The sequence below is a fragment of the Oncorhynchus keta genome, chromosome 10 (genome assembly GCF_023373465.1).
Source record: "Oncorhynchus keta strain PuntledgeMale-10-30-2019 chromosome 10, Oket_V2, whole genome shotgun sequence".
Taxonomy (NCBI): Eukaryota; Metazoa; Chordata; class Actinopteri; order Salmoniformes; family Salmonidae; genus Oncorhynchus; species Oncorhynchus keta.
This window is the reverse complement of record NC_068430.1, coordinates 35734803-35753113: the sequence shown is the minus strand read 5'-3', so window position 1 is coordinate 35753113 and position 18311 is coordinate 35734803. Positions and strand designations below refer to the sequence as shown.

The 18311-nt window shown below is 43.7% G+C and overlaps 3 protein-coding genes across 5 annotated transcripts in view; 1 reads left to right on the top strand and 2 right to left on the bottom strand.

Moving 5' to 3' along the window:
* The window catches only part of LOC118388603 (guanine nucleotide-binding protein G(i) subunit alpha-2-like), a 109464-nt gene extending 100619 nt beyond the window's left edge, over positions 1–8845 (top strand). For 2 of the 3 annotated variants that reach the window (XM_035777826.2, XM_052526943.1), the window contains 5 exons: positions 5280–5408; positions 6903–7032; positions 7188–7341; positions 7615–7824; positions 7948–8845. In XM_035777826.2, coding sequence (XP_035633719.1) covers positions 5280–5408; positions 6903–7032; positions 7188–7341; positions 7615–7805 — 604 coding nt within the window. In that variant the 3' untranslated portion in view covers positions 7806–7824; positions 7948–8845. Of the gene's footprint in view, positions 1–5279; positions 5409–6902; positions 7033–7187; positions 7342–7614 lie in introns of all 3 variants that reach the window. The other variant, XM_052526944.1, reaches the window with a different exon arrangement.
* On the bottom strand, positions 8152–13475 carry LOC118388604 (cadherin-related family member 4-like). Its single transcript, XM_052526945.1, has 7 exons — positions 12532–13475; positions 12303–12443; positions 11988–12129; positions 11642–11847; positions 10898–11530; positions 10777–10804; positions 8152–10628 (listed from the first exon to the last, which is right to left on the bottom strand). The coding sequence occupies exons 2-5, from the start codon at positions 12354–12356 to the stop codon at positions 11390–11392; spliced, it is 543 nt and encodes a 180-aa protein (XP_052382905.1). The 5' UTR covers positions 12357–12443; positions 12532–13475; the 3' UTR covers positions 8152–10628; positions 10777–10804; positions 10898–11389.
* A 161-nt stretch (positions 13476–13636) lies between these two features.
* On the bottom strand, positions 13637–15616 carry LOC118388605 (cadherin-related family member 4-like). The gene is made up of 4 exons (XM_035777828.1): positions 15423–15616; positions 15219–15322; positions 14935–15071; positions 13637–14060 (listed from the first exon to the last, which is right to left on the bottom strand). Exons 2-4 carry the CDS (start codon positions 15314–15316, stop codon positions 13876–13878), a joined length of 420 nt encoding a protein of 139 aa, XP_035633721.1. The 5' UTR covers positions 15317–15322; positions 15423–15616; the 3' UTR covers positions 13637–13875.
* Between the last annotated feature and the right edge of the window lie 2695 nt (positions 15617–18311).

The following is an 18311-nucleotide window of genomic DNA, read 5'->3' as shown; positions in this document are numbered from 1 at the left end:
CGTGTCTTACTATTCTGCATGGTTGGTCCTCTTGCCTGTTATTAGAAGGTGGGAGGAGCCACAGTTACACACCTGAGCCTGCTTATTGCACAACACAATCCATCAGTCCAATTTGATAAATAAGTGGGGGTTATAGGGTGGCTAATTGTTCCCCCAAAAGAGATATGGGTGACACTATGTGTTTGTACAGACATCACCCTTACCCAAACCAAGCCCTTACCTGAGAAGTAGAAATCCAAGGGAGATAAACTGGGATTTGAATTAATGCAGTTGATATAGTGAAGTAAATTGAAGAATACTCTTATTGCAATGGGGATGGCTCTTAAAAGAGCCTTTGGTTGTGCATCGTGTAGTCTTTGGTGTTGCCAGGGAACAGCACCCTCTTTGAAGTAGGAGGTGAAGATCCTCCGCACACGGAATGCCTTCTGTGCTGCGTTGTTGGCCCCGTCCTTGAAACATCCTGCAGAGCAGTAGACCTCTCCTCTGGCACACGGCGGCGGGCTGCAGGTCCCCTCCTGGTCCTCGTGTCCATCCTCATGAAGTTGTGCGGGACACAAGTAGCCTTCACACACGCCTGAATTCCCCCATGAGGCAGTCCCAGATGGCCCTGGTCACCCAACCGTGCAGTGCTCTGCACTGGAACTGTGAGCAATCCTTTTAAAGGACTCTCCAGTTGTAAGGTTGGAATATGGAAGATGTCATTGTTAGACTTTTACTTCATCGGGTCATTGTGGATTACTATATCTCTTATAACAAATCATGGTAACATTAGATGCATGTGCACACGTGCATGTACAACAGCAGGCTTATATCAAGGATAGCATCACACATGAATACATAAATACCACTTGAAGCTTGATGAAGAGTTGGTCATTTGAATCAGCTGTGTACAATAGTGCTAAGGAAAAAACAAAAATGTGCACCCCTTCGAGTCCCCAGGACCAGGACTGAGAACCACTGCTCTTCATTGGGACCTTTTCATCTGCAGACAGGCCTTAGCAGCTCTCTGTATCTGAGGACAGAAAACATCACAAAGACTTCATTGCTTAAATTAGACAGCACTGAATATTATGTTACTATTATCTCTTTCCTTACTTCTAGGGACGGGAACTACACTATCCAGAATAGCAAATCAAATCACATTTATTTATATAGCCCTTCGTACATCAGCTGATATCTCAAAGTGCTGTACAGAAACCCAGCCTAAAACCCCAAACAGCAAGCAATGCAGGTGTAGAAGCACGGTGGCTAGGAAAAACTCCCTAGAAAGGCCAAAACCTAGGAAGAAACCTAGAGAGGAACCAGGCTATGTGGGGTGGCCAGTCCTCTTCTGGCTGTGCCGGGTGGAGATTATAACAGAACATGGCCAAGATGTTCAAATATTCATAAATGACCAGCATGGTCGAATAATAACAAGGCAGAACAGTTGAAACTGGAGCAGCAGCATGGCCAGGTGGACTGGGGACAGCCAGGTGGACTGGGGACAGCAAGGAGTCATCATGTCAGGTAGTCCTGGGGCTCAGGTCCTCCGAGAGAGAGAAAGAAAGAAAGAGAGAATTAGAGAGAGCATATGTGGGGTGGCCCGTCCTCTTCTGGCTGTGCCGGGTGGAGATTATAACAGAACATGGCCAAGATGTTCAAATGTTCATAAATGACCAGCATGGTCGAATAATAGTAAGGCAGAACAGTTGAAACTGGAGCAGCAGCATGGCCAGGTGGACTGGGGACAGCAAGGAGTCATCATGTCAGGTAGTCCTGGGGCTCAGGTCCTAATAGCCTACTCTCCCTTCTTTGACAGTTGGCGCTGCTATCCTTTCACCCTTCATCAGTGTTAGCTAGTTACCTACAATGATAGATACATCACGGTAGCTAATAGGATGTTAGGTAGCTGGTGATATTGAACTAAGTTTCGATACAGAATGTATTTGTACCTTTTATTTAACTAGGCAAGTCTGTTAAGAACAAAGTCTCATTTTCAATGATGGCCTAGGAACAGTGGGTTAACTTCCTTTTTCAGGGGCAGAACGACAGAGTTTTACCTTGTCAGCTCAGGGATTCGATCTGGCAACCTTTCGGTCTTAAGTCCAATGCTCTAATCACTAGACTTCCTGCCGATTGACATGGTAATAAACCAATACTATTGGAGACAAGTTGAAAAAACGGACCCCTTTGACGCTGTGCGTTAAAATGCGCCATGTCACGACGAAACGTACGGCACTTATTATTAAATTCAGTCAGTTGGTATCAAGGGACGAAACGTACGGCACTTATTATTACATTCAGTCAGTTGGTATCCAGGGACGAAACGTACGGCACTTATTATTAAATTCAGTCAGTTGGTATCAAGGGGCATTATTACATTCAGTCAGTTGGTATCCAGGGACGAAACGTACGGCACTTATTATTAAATTCAGTCAGTTGGTATCAAGGGACGAAACGTACGGCACTTATTATTACATTCAGTCAGTTGGTATCAAGGGACGAAACGTACGGCACTTATTATTACATTCAGTCAGTTGGTATCAAGGGACGAAACGTACGGCACTTATTATTACATTCAGTCAGTTGGTATCAAGGGACGAAACGTACGGCACTTATTATTACATTCAGTCAGTTGGTATCAAGGGACGAAACGTACGGCACTTATTATTACATTCAGTCAGTTGGTATCCAGGGACGAAACGTACGGCACTTATTATTACATTCAGTCAGTTGGTATCAAGGGACCTAAACGTACGGCACTTATTATTAAATTCAGTCAGTTGGTATCCAGGGAAGAAACGTCGGCACTTATTATTAAATTCAGTCAGTTGGTATCAAGGGGCGAAACATGGCACTTATTATTACATTCAGTCAGTTGGTATCCAGGGACGAAACATGGCACTTATTATTAAATTCAGTCAGTTGGTATCCAGGGACCGGGTGATGGCACTTATTATTACATTCAGTCAGTTGGTATCCAGGAAACGTTACTTATTATTACATTCAGTCAGTTGGTATCCAGGGACGAAACGTATGGCACTTATTATTAAATTCAGTCAGTTGGTATCCAGGGACGAAACGTACGGCACTTATTATTAAATTCAGTCAGTTGGTATCCAGGGACGAAACGTACGGCACTTATTATTAAATTCAGTCAGTTGGTATCCAGGGACCAAACGTGGAAATTCAGTCAGTTGGTATCCAGGGACGAAACGTTTATTAAATTCAGTCAGTTGGTATCCAGGGACGAAACCTGTCAGTTGGTATCCAGGGACCGAAACGTCCCACTTATTATTAAATTCAGTCAGTTGGTATCCAGGGACGAAACGTATGGCACTTATTATTAAATTCAGTCAGTTGGTATCCAGGGATCTCATTCAGTCAGTTGGTATCAAGGGACGGAGTGGCACTTATTATTACATTCAGTCAGTTGGTATCCAGGGACGAAACGTACGGCACTTATTATTACATTCAGTCAGTTGGTATCCAGGGACGAAACGTACGGCACTTATTATTACATTCAGTCAGTTGGTATCCAGGGACGAAACGTACGGCACTTATTATTACATTCAGTCAGTTGGTATCCAGGGACGAAACGTACGGCACTTATTATTACATTCAGTCAGTTGGTATCAAGGGACGAAACGTACGGCACTTATTATTAAATTCAGTCAGTTGGTATCAAGGGACGAAACGTACGGCACTTATTATTACATTCAGTCAGTTGGTATCAAGGGGCGAAACGTGTGCCAGGAAAACATTCCCCACACCATTACACCACCACCACCAGCCTGTACCATTGACACCCGGGATGATGAAGCCATGGACTTATGCTGCTTACACCAAATCCTGACTCTGCCATCAGCATGACGCAACAGGAACCAGGATTCGTCGAACCAGGCAATGTTTTTTCCACTCCTCAATTGTCCTGTGTTGGTGATCGCGTGCCCAGTGGATCACCTGTCCATTGATCTCATCTTGTTTTTAGCGGGTAGGAGTGGAACCCGGTGTGGTCGTCTGCTGCAATAGCCCATCCGTGACAAGGACCAACGAGTTGTGCGTTCTGAGTTTCCATTCTGCACACCACTGTTGTACTGCGCCGTTATTTGCCTGTTTGTGGCCTGCCTGTTAGTTTGCGCGACTCTTGCCAACGAGCTGTTTTCACCCACAGGACTGCCTCTGACTGGAAGTTTTTTTTTATTTCACCATTCTCAGTACAACCTATACTGTCATCGCGTGAAAAGCCCAGGATGCCCGTTTCTGAGATCCTGGAACCGACAATCATACCACATAAGTCACTTGTTTTTCCCATTCTAATGTTCAATCGAACCATATTTTTATTTATTTTATTTCACCTTTATTTAACCAGGTAGGCTAGTTGAGAACAAGTTCTCATTTGCAACTGCGACCTGGCCAAGATAAAGCATAGCTGTGTGAACAGACAACACAGTTACACATGGAGTAAACAATTAACAAGTCAATAACACAGTAGGAAAAAAAAGGGGAGTCTATATACAATGTGTGCAAAAGGCATGAGGAGGTAGGCGAATAATTACAATTTTGCAGATTAACACCTGGAGTGATAAATGATCAGATGGTCATGTACAGGTAGAGATATTGGTGTGCAAAAGAGCAGAAAAGTAAATAAATAAAATCAGTATGGGGATGAGGTAGGTAGCAAAATGTTTTAAAAGATATGCGAAGAAAAATATGTATAATTTTTTTTTTTTTTAAACGATATATACAAGGGACACGACACGACGTCTGACTGCTACGCCATCTTGGATTCTTTCATGTGTTGTGTGGACCCCTGGAAAGTAGCTGCTGCTTTTGCAACAGCTAATGGGGATCCTAATAAAATACCAAAATCGTCTGAGACCAGGCTGGACAGTGCTCTGACACAATAGTTTTCCCTGTCAACAGGCAGATCAGATGGTTTCCCAATGATCTAATACCACTGTCATCTGTATGTGTGTGTAAATGGGTTAAGAGTCAGTCTGTCGGAGTCTCCTGGCAGATTTGAGTGCAGATGCGGATTGTATCTAACATTGAGAGGGCACTTCAGACTTGTGGTGATAGGTATTTTATCTACTTTGTGTGTACTTGTTAAGTGAATAGTTTATATTGATGGGGGTAAATAAACAGATTGCACCAATACCATTTAATAATGTGGTTATAACCAGTGGTGGAGAGTTAGATGCCTGAAATCCTCTGACCCTAGACTTGATGAAAGTCCTCCTAGTTTTTAATCTGACAGCTGTGTCTGTATTCTGACCCGTGTGTGTTGTCCCTGTCAGCTACCTGAATGACCTGGAGAGGATAGCCAAAGCAGACTACATCCCCACACAGCAGGATGTGCTGCGGACCAGAGTGAAGACCACTGGCATTGTGGAGACACACTTCACCTTCAAAGACCTACACTTTAAGTGAGTGGACCACTGACTTCCCTGGTGTGTGTGTGTGTGTGAGCGTGTGTGTGTGTGCTTGTGTGTCGGGGCACCAGTTCCCTATTGTGAATCAAAGGTTCCTCATTCATATTCTGATATGCATTGTTCTAGCAGAAAGCAGTGATTTAGTTTCTGTCTGTTGATAGTGAATGTGAGATGGGTAACCTGATCCTGCCTCATAAGTTAGCTTCAGGATCTGGTTCATTTTGAACCCACTGCCCGCACCACTGCCCAAACTCAAAGGAAACCTCCGTTTCTTTCCTCTGTCTTTGTTCTTCACGCCAAGGCACCATCTTGTCTGGTTGTTACGTTGAAAAGGCAATTTCCAGCTGACTGATCTGGTCTGGTTCTCTGTGTGTGTCAGTTTGTGTGTATGGTGGGGAAGTTGTGTGAAAAACTGATGGACTGGCCGGTTGCATGGCTGTTTGCAGGCTGGTTTATGTGTTCAATGGCAGTGGCTTCCGAAATCCGTGTTCATTTGAATGTGGGAATACTCTACATACATAGACATCTATTTGTACACCACCAACAACCCCACACAAATAACATGCCCTGCAGCAGTGTTAGCTAGTGTTTAGCTGGGCTGGTGGAATCAGGCTACAGTGAGTGATATTAGAGCTGATGAGAGCCCTGTTGAGGTGAGCACTACTCATTACAGCCCTGAATATTACAGCCCTATGTGTTTGCAGGCTTACACAACCCACTAACACATAGCATAGCAGCACTCCATTACATATGAAATTCACGCAAATATCAGCAGAATTTCTAGCAGGGCTGACAGTACAAAAAAGAATCTGACAGTCTGTCTGGTATCTGCCAAACAAGACTTCCATGCCACTGTCTCTGCATTTCCTCCTATTGTCTATTTTCAAACGCAACCTCCCTTGTGGTGATGATTAAACGGGCACCACAGCCGAGACTGGCACTTCCACAGCGGACATCTTCCCGGTCGGTTTGCTATGTCCTCATGAAGAAGTCATGCGGAGATGCATCGTGGCTACAAACAAACAAACCCAGATCCGCTCCCTCAGCGCCTCAGCCCCATCTGTCCTGTAACCACGGCAACTGCACTGTACAAAAATGGCGACAAAATGCCAGGGAAAATGGCATGCTCTGTGCAGCGAATGTGCTACGAGTACAGAGAGACCCTCAGGCCTCCCTTCACTGTGCCAATCCTGGTATAATGGAATGTGGGGGCTCCTCTAGGAATGTCACATCATCATGGTGCTTCCCTCTCATTAGTGTAATTATGGATCCCAATACAGAGGACATGAATGGCCCTTCAGAAAACCCATGAATCTGTGGAGCCAGCACCGTATTGTTTCCACCTTTCCACTTCTTCACAGTCTGCACTCATCAAATGAGATATAGGGTTAGACTAGAGGTTGTTCTGGGAGTTGGGGCTGGGCATACAGTACAGTACCACTAGTACCACTAGTAAACAGCAGTAAAAGGCTGCTTGTGTCCCTACAGAATGTTTGACGTGGGTGGTCAGCGTTCCGAGAGGAAGAAGTGGATCCACTGCTTTGAGGGAGTTACAGCCATCATCTTCTGTGTGGCCATGAGTGCCTACGATCTGGTGCTGGCTGAGGATGAGGAGATGGTGAGGCAGGAGATTGTTTTAAGTACCACTGACTGGATCTCTCTTATCCCTTTTTAATGCAGTTTTATTTCTAAAGGAAATGACCTCACATTAATTTTGAGTTGTCTTGATCAACTGGAATTAGATAATGTTTTGTTTTCATTCTCTCCCTTTAGAACCGTATGCATGAGAGCATGAAGCTGTTTGACTCCATCTGCAACAACAAGTGGTTCACAGAGACCTCCATCATCCTGTTCCTCAACAAGAAGGATCTGTTTGAGGAGAAGATCACACACAGCCCCCTGACCATTTGCTTCCCAGAGTACTCTGGTAAGACCACAACACAACTTGGAATCCCCTGAATGTTCCATGTTCTCTTGTAGTTGGCAGTGCTTTACGCTGAAATTCTCATGTCAGGCTAGGAGGTGTCGTTTTTACCAGTGAAAGGAGTCTAGTGGCAACAACCCCGTGAATCCCATCAGTAGAACAGATCCAACTTCTCCACCTGATACTAGTTTTCTCCTGACGCATACAGACTCCGTAGCACAACCATTCAAGTTCTATGGGCACAACAATCCTCTTAACCTCCTCTCCTGTGCCCAGGTCCCAACAAATTTGAGGAGGCGCAGGCCTACATCCAGACCAAGTTTGAGGATCTGAACAAGAAGAAGGACACCAAGGAGATCTACAGCCACTTCACCCAAGCCACCGACACCAAGAACGTTCAGTTTGTCTTTGACGCCGTCACCGACGTCATCATCAAGAACAACCTGAAGGACTGTGGTCTCTTCTAGAGCCTGAGAAATAGTCAAGGTCAGCTTCTACATAAATGCACAGAAACCAGCTAGTTAATGTGTTTTGAATGAAAACTTTAAGGTTCATTTTGGATGCATTAACCTCTCCCTCTCTCTGTGTTCCCTCCGATTACTTGAACAGCTCTGACTATAAGGAAGTTTGGAAGAAAAACGTTGTGAAGGAATGCACTGGCCCACCACAATTTCTGCTTTGCTCTGCTTTTGTTAAAGGCACCTAAGAGACTGAGAACTCGGAGAGCATTGCAGAATTTCAACGATTGCTGATCCAGTTGCTCGTATTGTTAACTCTTTGGGCTAAGACCACAAATCAAACATTTGTTATTTGTTTTTTTTCTTAGTTTATTTTTAATTATTAGAGGCATTGGAAAAGGTTTTCATATAAATGCGTTCATTTTACTTTAGGAAATGTGATGTGCAGTGCAAATTCTATTCAACTTTTAATCGCATAAAGCTTATTTTGTAAAAGAAGAACGTGCATGGATAGAGATTATGAATGGGAAAAGGAAGTGCTTTTTTTTTTATCATGTTTACATATGTTCCTCATTCATAGCCAAACCGCATATTTTTCCTGCATGACTCGAGATGGCAAATATATTCGCTCTGTAATCTGCACAGAATATTTTAACATTCCTTTTACAAAATCTAAATAAAAATATTAAAAAGTAAAACAAAAAAACCTTCACAACCAGGGGAAGGAATGGCAACAAATTCTAACTGATTTAAAGTATGTATGTACCTAACATTATTTTTTATAATACCAACTCCATGTCTTTTGCAGTATGTTTGTGCCTTCACTTAAGTTTACAGCCAATTCATAGATATGCTTTTATCAGTACTGTTTGACCCACTGTATGCCTACATTTCTCTTCCATTTTTCTCACACCATCTTAACGATAAATAGTGATCGAGGAAAGACTAAATCTAATTGGGAAAAAGTTAGTTTTGTGGTCAATATTAAAATGCTTTGAAAGTCTTAAATAATGATTTAATTTAAATACAAATAAAGATCATCTGATTTACTTGCTCTTGTGTTTTCCTACACATTATTTAGGTCATTTTCACATACTAACGGACAGGTTTTTCATAGAACACAACAGATCATTTCATTCAAATCAGGTTAGAGCTGTTGGTGTAATAAAACCAAAACAAACTGTTATTCCACACATTAGACAAAACAACGTACACAACATGACCAAAAGAAAATCTCATTTATAAATCATGGGCATTAACATGGAGTTGGTCCCCCTTTGGTGCTATAACAGCCTCCACTCTTCTGGGAATGCTTTCCACTACATGTTGGAACATTGCTGTGGGGACTTGCTTCCATTCAGCCACGAGCCATTAGTGAGGTTCGGCACTGATGTTGGGCGTTTAGGCCTGACACACAGTCGGCGTTCCTATTCATCCCAAAGGTGTTTGATGGGGTTGAGGTTAGGGCTCTGTGCTGGCCAATCAAGTTCTTCCACACTGATCTCAACAAATTATTTCTGTATGGATCTTGCTTTGTGCATGGGGGTATTGTCATGCTGAAACAAACTGTTGCCACAAATTTGGAAGCACAGAATCTTCTAGAATGTCATTATATGCTGTAGCAAAGCTTTCTCTTCACTTTAACTAATGGGCCGAGTCCGAACCATGAAAAACAGCCCCAGATCATTATTCCTCTTCCACCAATCTTTACAGTTGGCACTATGCATTGGAGCAGGTAGGGTTCTCCTGGCATCCGCCAAACCCAGATTTGTCCGTCGGACTGCCAGATGGTGAAGAGTGAATCGTCACTCCAGAGAACGTGTTTCCACTGCTCCAGAGTCTAAATGTGGTGAGCTTTACACCACTTCAGCCGATGCATGGTAATTTTAGACTTTTGTGTGACTGCTCGGCCATGGAAACTAATTTCATGAAGCTCCCGACAAACAGTTATTGTGCTGATGTTGCTTCCAGATGCCGTTTGGAACTCAGTAAGGAATGTTTCAACCGAGGATTGACTATTTATACGTTCTTCAGCATTCAGCGGTCCTGTTCTGTGAGCTTGTGTGGTCTACCACTTTGCGGCTGAGCCGTTGTTGCTCCTGGACATTTCCACTATACAATTACAGCACTTACAGCAGCTCTAGCAGGGGAAACATTTGATGAACTGACTTGTTTGGAAAGGTGGCATCCTATGACAGTGCCACATTAAAAGTCACTTAGCTCTTCAGTAATGCCATGCTACTGCCAATCTTTGTCCATGGACATTGCATGGCTTTTTGCTAGATTTTATACACCAATCAGCAACGGGTGTGGCTGAAATAGCCACATCTACTCATTTGAAGAGGTGTCCACATACTTCTGTGTATATATAAGGTATACTGTTGTTGATGCTGAACTACATGAGTACACACACAGGAATAGTAATTAAGGAGTAGCCTACAACACAGCAGGTCAGCATGATTATGTATTAAATAGTACCTTTTAAAATATCACTCTTACAAACTTCAAATCGACCTTTAATTGAAATCACAATTATGCTAAAATGCCTGATTGCGCACCTACTATGAATCCACCTACTATGAATCCACCTAATATGAATCCACATAATATGAATCCACATAATATGAATCCACCTAATATGAATCCACCTAATATGAATCCACCTACTATGAATCCACCTACTATGAATCCACATCATATGAATCCTCTTCAGCTCCAGATGGTATAAACAGCACATAAATCAGTGCAGGTCGTTGATGGTAAGACTGGATGTCCCCTACAACCAACGCCGTTCACCAGTGGAAGAGTTGAACAGGTAACTGCGCCCTGAAACTAACAAAAAAACATGTTTTCCAATTACTTCTCACATTTTAGGCCTGAACCTCAAAACATTGGATTAATTCATATGCTTTGATAAATTGCAGAAGATGTTTAGCTTAATATGAATATTGGAACATTTTGGTGGTTTGTAAGCCCTTACCTGGATCTTGTGCCTTCCCATCAAACCTCTGAGAGAACAGAAATGACCGGTTAAATCTCTATTAAACCTGGACCCAATGCTGACTGTAACCCATAGTTTTCCATAGGCAATGGACACCTACCATCAGGTCGTCTGGTATGCTGACTTTAGACAGACTGAGGGTGCCATCTAGTGAGGCCTTGGAGAAACACATTCAGAGGTAAACCCATGCTGTTTCACATATCTATTCTCAGCAGGATGCAATTGGAAACCATTGATCCAACTTGCCTGGTCATTTTCACTGGCCCCATTTGGACTCACTTCTGTGTTCATTTTGCCGATCTCTTCCCTGCTCAGATAACATTACACAGTACGTTGTGAGTATGTGGGAAAAGGTTTAACAATGAATAATGGCTTATAATTCAAAACTTGGTTCTGTCATGGCACCCACGTCCTATTTGATGGAGGTTCAGGCTCATCTTTTGGACCCCAACCATAGACGCTGCAGGCATAAACATACAATTCCTATTATGGACTGTTACAATAACCTAAACCCCGCTGAAAACCCTGCTGCGTCCATGGGAGAGCAGATCTTGTAAACTCTACAGTGAGCGGATTAACTGAACAGAGGTTGTCAAGGACCAGAGTTAGGCAACCAGATGAGCAGACTTGTGACCAGCAGGAGCAGGACGCCGGTAACCGTCACCACAGCAACAAACCAAGGCTCTGGATCCCAGTAGTCTGACATCACTGTGACCACCTGTGAAGGTTTATCCTAGAGGGACAGCAAAGATATGATACAGTCTCTTGTTGTAAAAGGTTTTCCTTCATATGCAGTAGCTGTGTTATAGTGGTGTGTACCATGTCTCTACAAGGCTGATCTTACTGTAGTGGTAGTAGTAGTAGTAGGAACAGTAGTGGTCCAGGGAACTATGTAGATGTAGGCCACAGCCTCAGTGTGATGCCTGCCATCCGACACAGAGATGGTGACTTCAAACATGGTGCGGTCATAAACCCCATCCACCACGTAGGAGAACACGTTTTTGGAGACGAGACTCAACCCGGTCATCAGAAACCGTTCCACTGCAGCACCTGTCGTGAATGAAATCACACGTGCTCAGATATGCAAACATACTTTTAACAACAAATCTTTAGTTGACTTAGCCTGAGTGTGGGGTGGGAAATTTTGGTGTAAACTGAAACATATACTCAGTGACACACACACTGTGTACCGTTAGTGATGGTAGCTGTTAGTCTGTCGCTGTCTGTATCAGCACAGCTGAGTGAGAGGATGGGGAGTTGATTAGAGAAGGTGGAGAAGATGGTGGACTCATAGGAGATTGGGTCACACACTGGAGCATTATCATTCACATTCTGAACAGAGAGAGGATGGAATGGATACACAGTAATCATTAGTTTTCACAATTTACATCCAAAACCATTTTTAATCTATGGTATTATATGGATAAATATCTGAAATTATGTACTCTGTTATCCTGTACTAGATACATGTACAATGGTGCTTTAGCTCTCTGTCCATTCCTCACCTCCACTTGTACGGTGATGTCCACTGTTCTTCTCTTGCGGTTGGTACGGTCCATATCCTGCTCATAATCCTCAGCATGAACCCCCCACTACATACACCTGCTGCTCCTCAAAGTCCAGCTCTCCGCCCAGATACAGCTCCCCTGGGGAGAGAGATGCAACATATTTATGGATGTTAAATGTTAACTAAGAATCTTAAGCTGATCCCTGTGTGCTCAGCTGTAGCCTCACCTCCCTCAGGGTCAATAGTGAACATGGTGTCTCCTGTAGTGATTGAGTAGCGGATGTTGTCAAAGGGCCAGTCTGTGTCTCTGGCCACCACCGTCCCCACTGCAGTACCAGGCCTGGTGCCCTCTGGGACACTGAAGAACAGTCTGAAACACTGGATCATGTTCATTGACTGGGGTCACACTGACCAGCACCTGGGCTGGATACGGAGAGAAACAGTGTTATGCTGCCACCCTATAACTTCGAAGTAAACTGCCACGTATATTAGATGATGGGGTACTGTATATATGGCACACACAGGGAACAACACAAAGTGAACTGACATGTGAGAGGAGGGGTGCCTATGTCCGTAGCCAAGATGGTGGCCTCATACTGGAAGTTATTGGTGGCCATCTCAGCAGAGTCGTAGTTCAGTGTGTTGCTAACCTGGCAGACAGATTGAATTGAGCCCTGACTTTATCAAGACATCCACTCGAATAGTAATAGTACATCAAGTATTATGCATGGTTAAATCATTATCATGGTTACCCGGAGCTGTCCGTCTTTGAGGCGGAATTTGAGCAGTGATTATCTGTTATCGACAAGTGTGAGAGACACACTCTGGTTGCTGACGTCAATGTCAACACGGGTCAGTGAGCCCAGGCTGCTGCCCACCTCAATGGTCTCTGACACCTCCAGCCTACAACACCAACAGGACACACGGTCTGTGTTCAATCTGGCAAACTGCTGTTCTATTTGCATTTTCAAAACCATTTACGGAAAAGGATGACATTATTGAGCTGTTTAAATTCAATTGGATTATTAGACTGCATTTCTAGAAACATCTGTTTTATTTGAGCTAATATGTATAAGAATAATTAACGTCACACACTGCATAAGAGCCTTTTCCCAGACCCAAATGGGATTTCTCTGCACTGATTAAAAGCAGTAATTCAGACCTAATTATCTCCAACCTCTGTCCAATAATGCATATCATCATTCATAAATAGGCTGTAGTGATAATGATAGTGGGTGTGAAGTAGGTCATACAGACTGGGTGGTCATTCATTTGTAATGAAGGAGACTGCATCTTAATGATGCTTGTCCTAATGACCACCATTACTCTAACACTACATCCCTATATCCTCTCGACGCCAATCCCCCCCCCCGTGAATCAGGCTTTAGGAAACTGTGGTCTGGACCCCAGTTCTAGGAGTTATAGTTATGGTCACGTAACATGGTCATGGAAAACTCCAGGCCATAGACATGACCTATTTATTACATGATGTCCTTGATGTAATCTATCAAAGATATACATATAGGGCTGATTTTAGTCAGGTGCCCAGTGATCCAGTAGAGTCCTGTTACTTACACAAACACTGAGGGGGAGCAGAAGGGTGGGAACTCATTGACATCCAAAACGTTGACCGTGACAGTGGCGGTAGCGGAGCGTTCCATTGCCACGCTGTAGGCTCTGACCAATAGAACACTTTGGGCCAGGGCCCGCTCTGCCTCCAGGTCCAGGTTATAGGCTGTTCTGATGACACCGTCCTCTGATAGGATAAGAGACAGGAAGAGAGACAGTTCAACACTTCGGGGGCAAATCCTCCACTGTTAGAAGATGTATTAATCGACCAAATGACACTGTATAAACTGTACACAGTAGATTACCGTAGAATGCACAGTAAAATACCATACATTTGTTTTACAGCATATTGTAAGACCTTTATGTAATTTCAACAGTAAAATACTGTAAAATGGACAGTAAAACACCATAAATGTGTTTACAGTATTAATGATGGTGCATTGTGGGAAAATGTGAGCGGGTAATGAGTCTCTGGCTCATTAATATATTAAGGGGTGCCTTGTAAGGGGCTATATTTGTAGCACCCATGAGTGAGAATGCTGTGCCACCACAGAATGAAGTAAATACTGTATTTTCGGAATTCTACAAACAATGTCCTGAAATTCTACAGTAACCAATTGCTGCCAGTAATTTACTGTAATTCAGAATACAATATCATACCTAATCTTTGGAGTGCCAAAAACCTTTTGAACACCAGTGGGTGCATGGTATTGTTGTTTCTCAGTCATTAACATTATTTTGAGGCTATATTTGTTGCACCCGTGAGTCCTGTACCAATTTAAGTGATATTTAGTAGTAGTTTCCTCAGAATTAAATGTACATAGGGAACAGATCATTTTTCACTGATGTAAATGTACATAGGGAACAGATCATTTTTCACTGATGTAAATGTACATAGGGAACAGATCATTTTTCACTGATGTTGAGGATTTACGCAAAGAAAACGTTGAAATCTCAAATGATGATTCAGCCATTTATGCATCTCAATGCATAGAGGATATTACAAAAACATTGATTTTCATCACATAAAATTGGTGAGATAAGCATTAGAAAATACAAACCTCTACCAATCTTGAAATGGGGATAATCTTTCACAAAAGTGTAGAGTGCATCAGGGAGGGTGAGGTTATCTCTGACAGTAGCTACAATATCCTCGGGTCCTTGGTTCTCAAAGATGGACACATTCTGGGAAACAAGACTGACAAGAGAGCTGGGTTAACCACACTTTTAACATTTAAATCTGCTCAACACAATATTGTATCATAAGCCCTATAAATGAGACCTCTTTGGACTGGGAGTGAGAGATAAACATTACGAAGGCAAGGCATCATTCTGTTGAACTCACAGCAGATCCAGAGGAGGGTTGTAGACTTTCAGCACCTTGATCCTGACTGTCCCAGTACAGTTAGCCCCTTGTTTGTCTCTCACAACCACAGACAGCATCAACTCCTGTTCAACAGCATCACACGAGGAGGAAGTCCTTCTGATAAAAACAAACTTCTGAAACATGTGTTTATACATAAAGGTATACATAATATCACACCCTCACCCTTGGTCCTGTGTGGTAATCAAATGGGTGGCTTGAGATGATGCTGCCGCCTCCACTGATGTGGAACTGTCCTTCGGAGGAGTTGGGTCATGAGGTAGTGTGTTTATTACAGAGAGTGTGTCATTGCGGTCTGCGTCGGAGGCCAGGACAGTGTAGAGAGTCACAGGAACAGGAAGGTTCTCTGGGACATGAACCTCAACTCCTGTACACAAACACTTATCAGACCATCTACTCATTACAACGTCCCTCGACAATACACTGACCTTATAACATAGCAATAACATCGTAATAAACATGTAATAGCCTTGTAAACAGTGTTTAATGTATGTGTAGTGGTTGAGGTGAGGTTGTGTTACCAGGCAGCCGGAGCAGAGGTTCACACTGTGGTGTGTTGTTCTCCTCCACCACTGATATGGAAGGTCTGCTCTGCACGGCCTGATGAGGTGACCAGGCTCAGACGAACAGTCACCATGCTGGCCTTCTCATAGTCCAGAGAACCGTTCAACACTATCTACACATGTACACAATATTAGATGCAAAACATTTATCTTTACTAATGTCTCGTTTGTTCACGTGCAAAACAGAGGTTAGGATTGAACTGTGATCTGGACATAACCCTAGAGTTATGGTTGTGGTTGAGGATTGGGGTTGTAGTTGTCGTAAGGCCAGGGTTATTGTTGTGGTCGAGGCTTAGGGTTGTAGTTGTAGTTGAGGCTAGGGTTATGGTTGAGCTGCGATGTGGACATGAAGCTGGGGTTAGGGTTGAGACGGGCTGTGGACATGAAGCTGGGGTTAGGGTTGAGACTAGGGTTGAGCCGGGCTGTGGACATGAAGCTGGGGTTAGGGTTGAGACTAGGGTTGAGCCGGGCTGTGGACATGAAGCTGGGGTTAGGGTTGAGACTAGGATTGAGTCGGGCTGTGGACATGAAGCTGGGGTTATGGTTGAGACTAGGGTTGAGCCGGGCTGTGGACATGAAGCTGGGGTTAGGGTTGAGACTAGGGTTGAGCCGGGCTGTGGACATGAAGCTGGGGTTAGGGTTGAGACTAGGGTTGAGCCGGGCTGTGGACATGAAGCTGGGGTTAGGGTTGAGACTAGGGTTGAGCCGGGCTGTGGACATGAAGCTGGGGTTAGGGTTGAGACTAGGGTTGAGCCGGGCTGTGGACATGAAGCTGGGGTTAGGGTTGAGACTAGGGTTGAGTCGGGCTGTGGATATGAAGCTGGGGTTAGGGTTGAGACTAGGGTTGAGCCGGGCTGTGGACATGAAACTGGGGTTAGGGTTGAGACTAGGGTTGAGCCGGGCTGTGGACATGAAGCTGGGGTTAGGGTTGAGACTAGGGTTGAGCCGGGCTGTGGACATGAAGCTGGGGTGAGGGTTGAGCCGGGCTGTGGACATGAAGCTGGGGTTAGGGCTGAGACTAGGGTTGAGCCGGGCTGTGGACATGAAGCTGGGGTTAGGGTTGAGCCGGGCTGTGGACATGAAGCTGGGGTTAGGGTTGAGCCGGGCTGTGGACATGAAGCTGGGGTTAGGGTTGAGTCGGGCTGTGGACATGAAGCTGGGTTTAGGTTAGAATGTTTTTTCTTTTAATTACGTCTTCATCAGTATAAAAAGCAGATGAGAATAAAGATGCCTGAGAACTGATATTTGACCAAATTGGCTGTTCTGACCTGGACATTGAAGATACCAGAAACGTTAGTAGGGTTGACGATGGGCGTCTCAAACACTGCTAACTCTGGGTTGACAGAGAGGATGTTGACTGTGGGGAGAAGACTGGAGCTCTGCACCTGAAACTCCACCACCACTCTCCTGGGACGGGTGCTCTCCGATACAGACACAGAGGCAGGGAGGCCTATGAACCCTAGAGGGAGCCACAGCACAGTCCGCGCGGCTCAAATCTAAACAGAACAATCAGAGCTCCTGTCCAAATCGAATCACATTGTATTTATCACATCTGCCGAATACAACTGGTGTAGACTTTACAGTGAAATACTTGTTTACAAACCTTTCCCAATTATGCAGAGTTTAAAAGATAATACAAAATTAAATAGTAACTTACACAAGGAGTAAAATAAATACACAATAATTTAGCTAAATACAGGGAGTACCAGTACCAGAATACACCACTGCACTGAATATAAATATGTAGTGTAGTAGGGCATAGCTACTGATATACTGTCATATTTTACATGGTGTAATAGACTACTGTACAGGGAGAAAGAGCAAGACAGGGGGATTAATAAACTATATTTATTCAATGGTATTAGAAATACAAGATGAATGGCTTTAGCACACAGCAGTGCACTGGGGAGCACTGCAGACACACAGTTAGACACAAACTCCTTTACTGACAACAAACACAGGTAACTCACCAGTCGCTATGGAAACACACGCTCCTTTGGACCATGAACAGCACAGAATAAGATTAATTAATGAGAGCACTTGATTGATTTGGTTGCAAGCATTTGAAGTGTATCTCATCAGACTATTGACTTCACAACATTGTACAACTGTGGCAGTATAAAATCAGGTTCCATGGTACATCTCCACTACATATACAAAATGTAATAGTCTCAACTTGTTTCGGAAGTCCTATTTTCAATTGATAGAGAAATGTGGGCTTTTAGTTATGATGTCCATCTACAGCTTGTCCATCGGAATAGATTCATGAAGACACTTCAACATTTTCAGCCCGAGTACCCATTCCTCGATACTTTGATACTTCGATACTCGATATTTCCAACTGATGCAAGATGTGAGATGGCGTCGACAGAGAGGGCTACCTCGCTTCTAGTCCTTAGGAAACTTTTACAAGCATTTCGCTACACTTGCAATAACATCTGCTAACCATGTGTATGTGACCAATGAAATTTGATTTCAAAGATGTATGTTA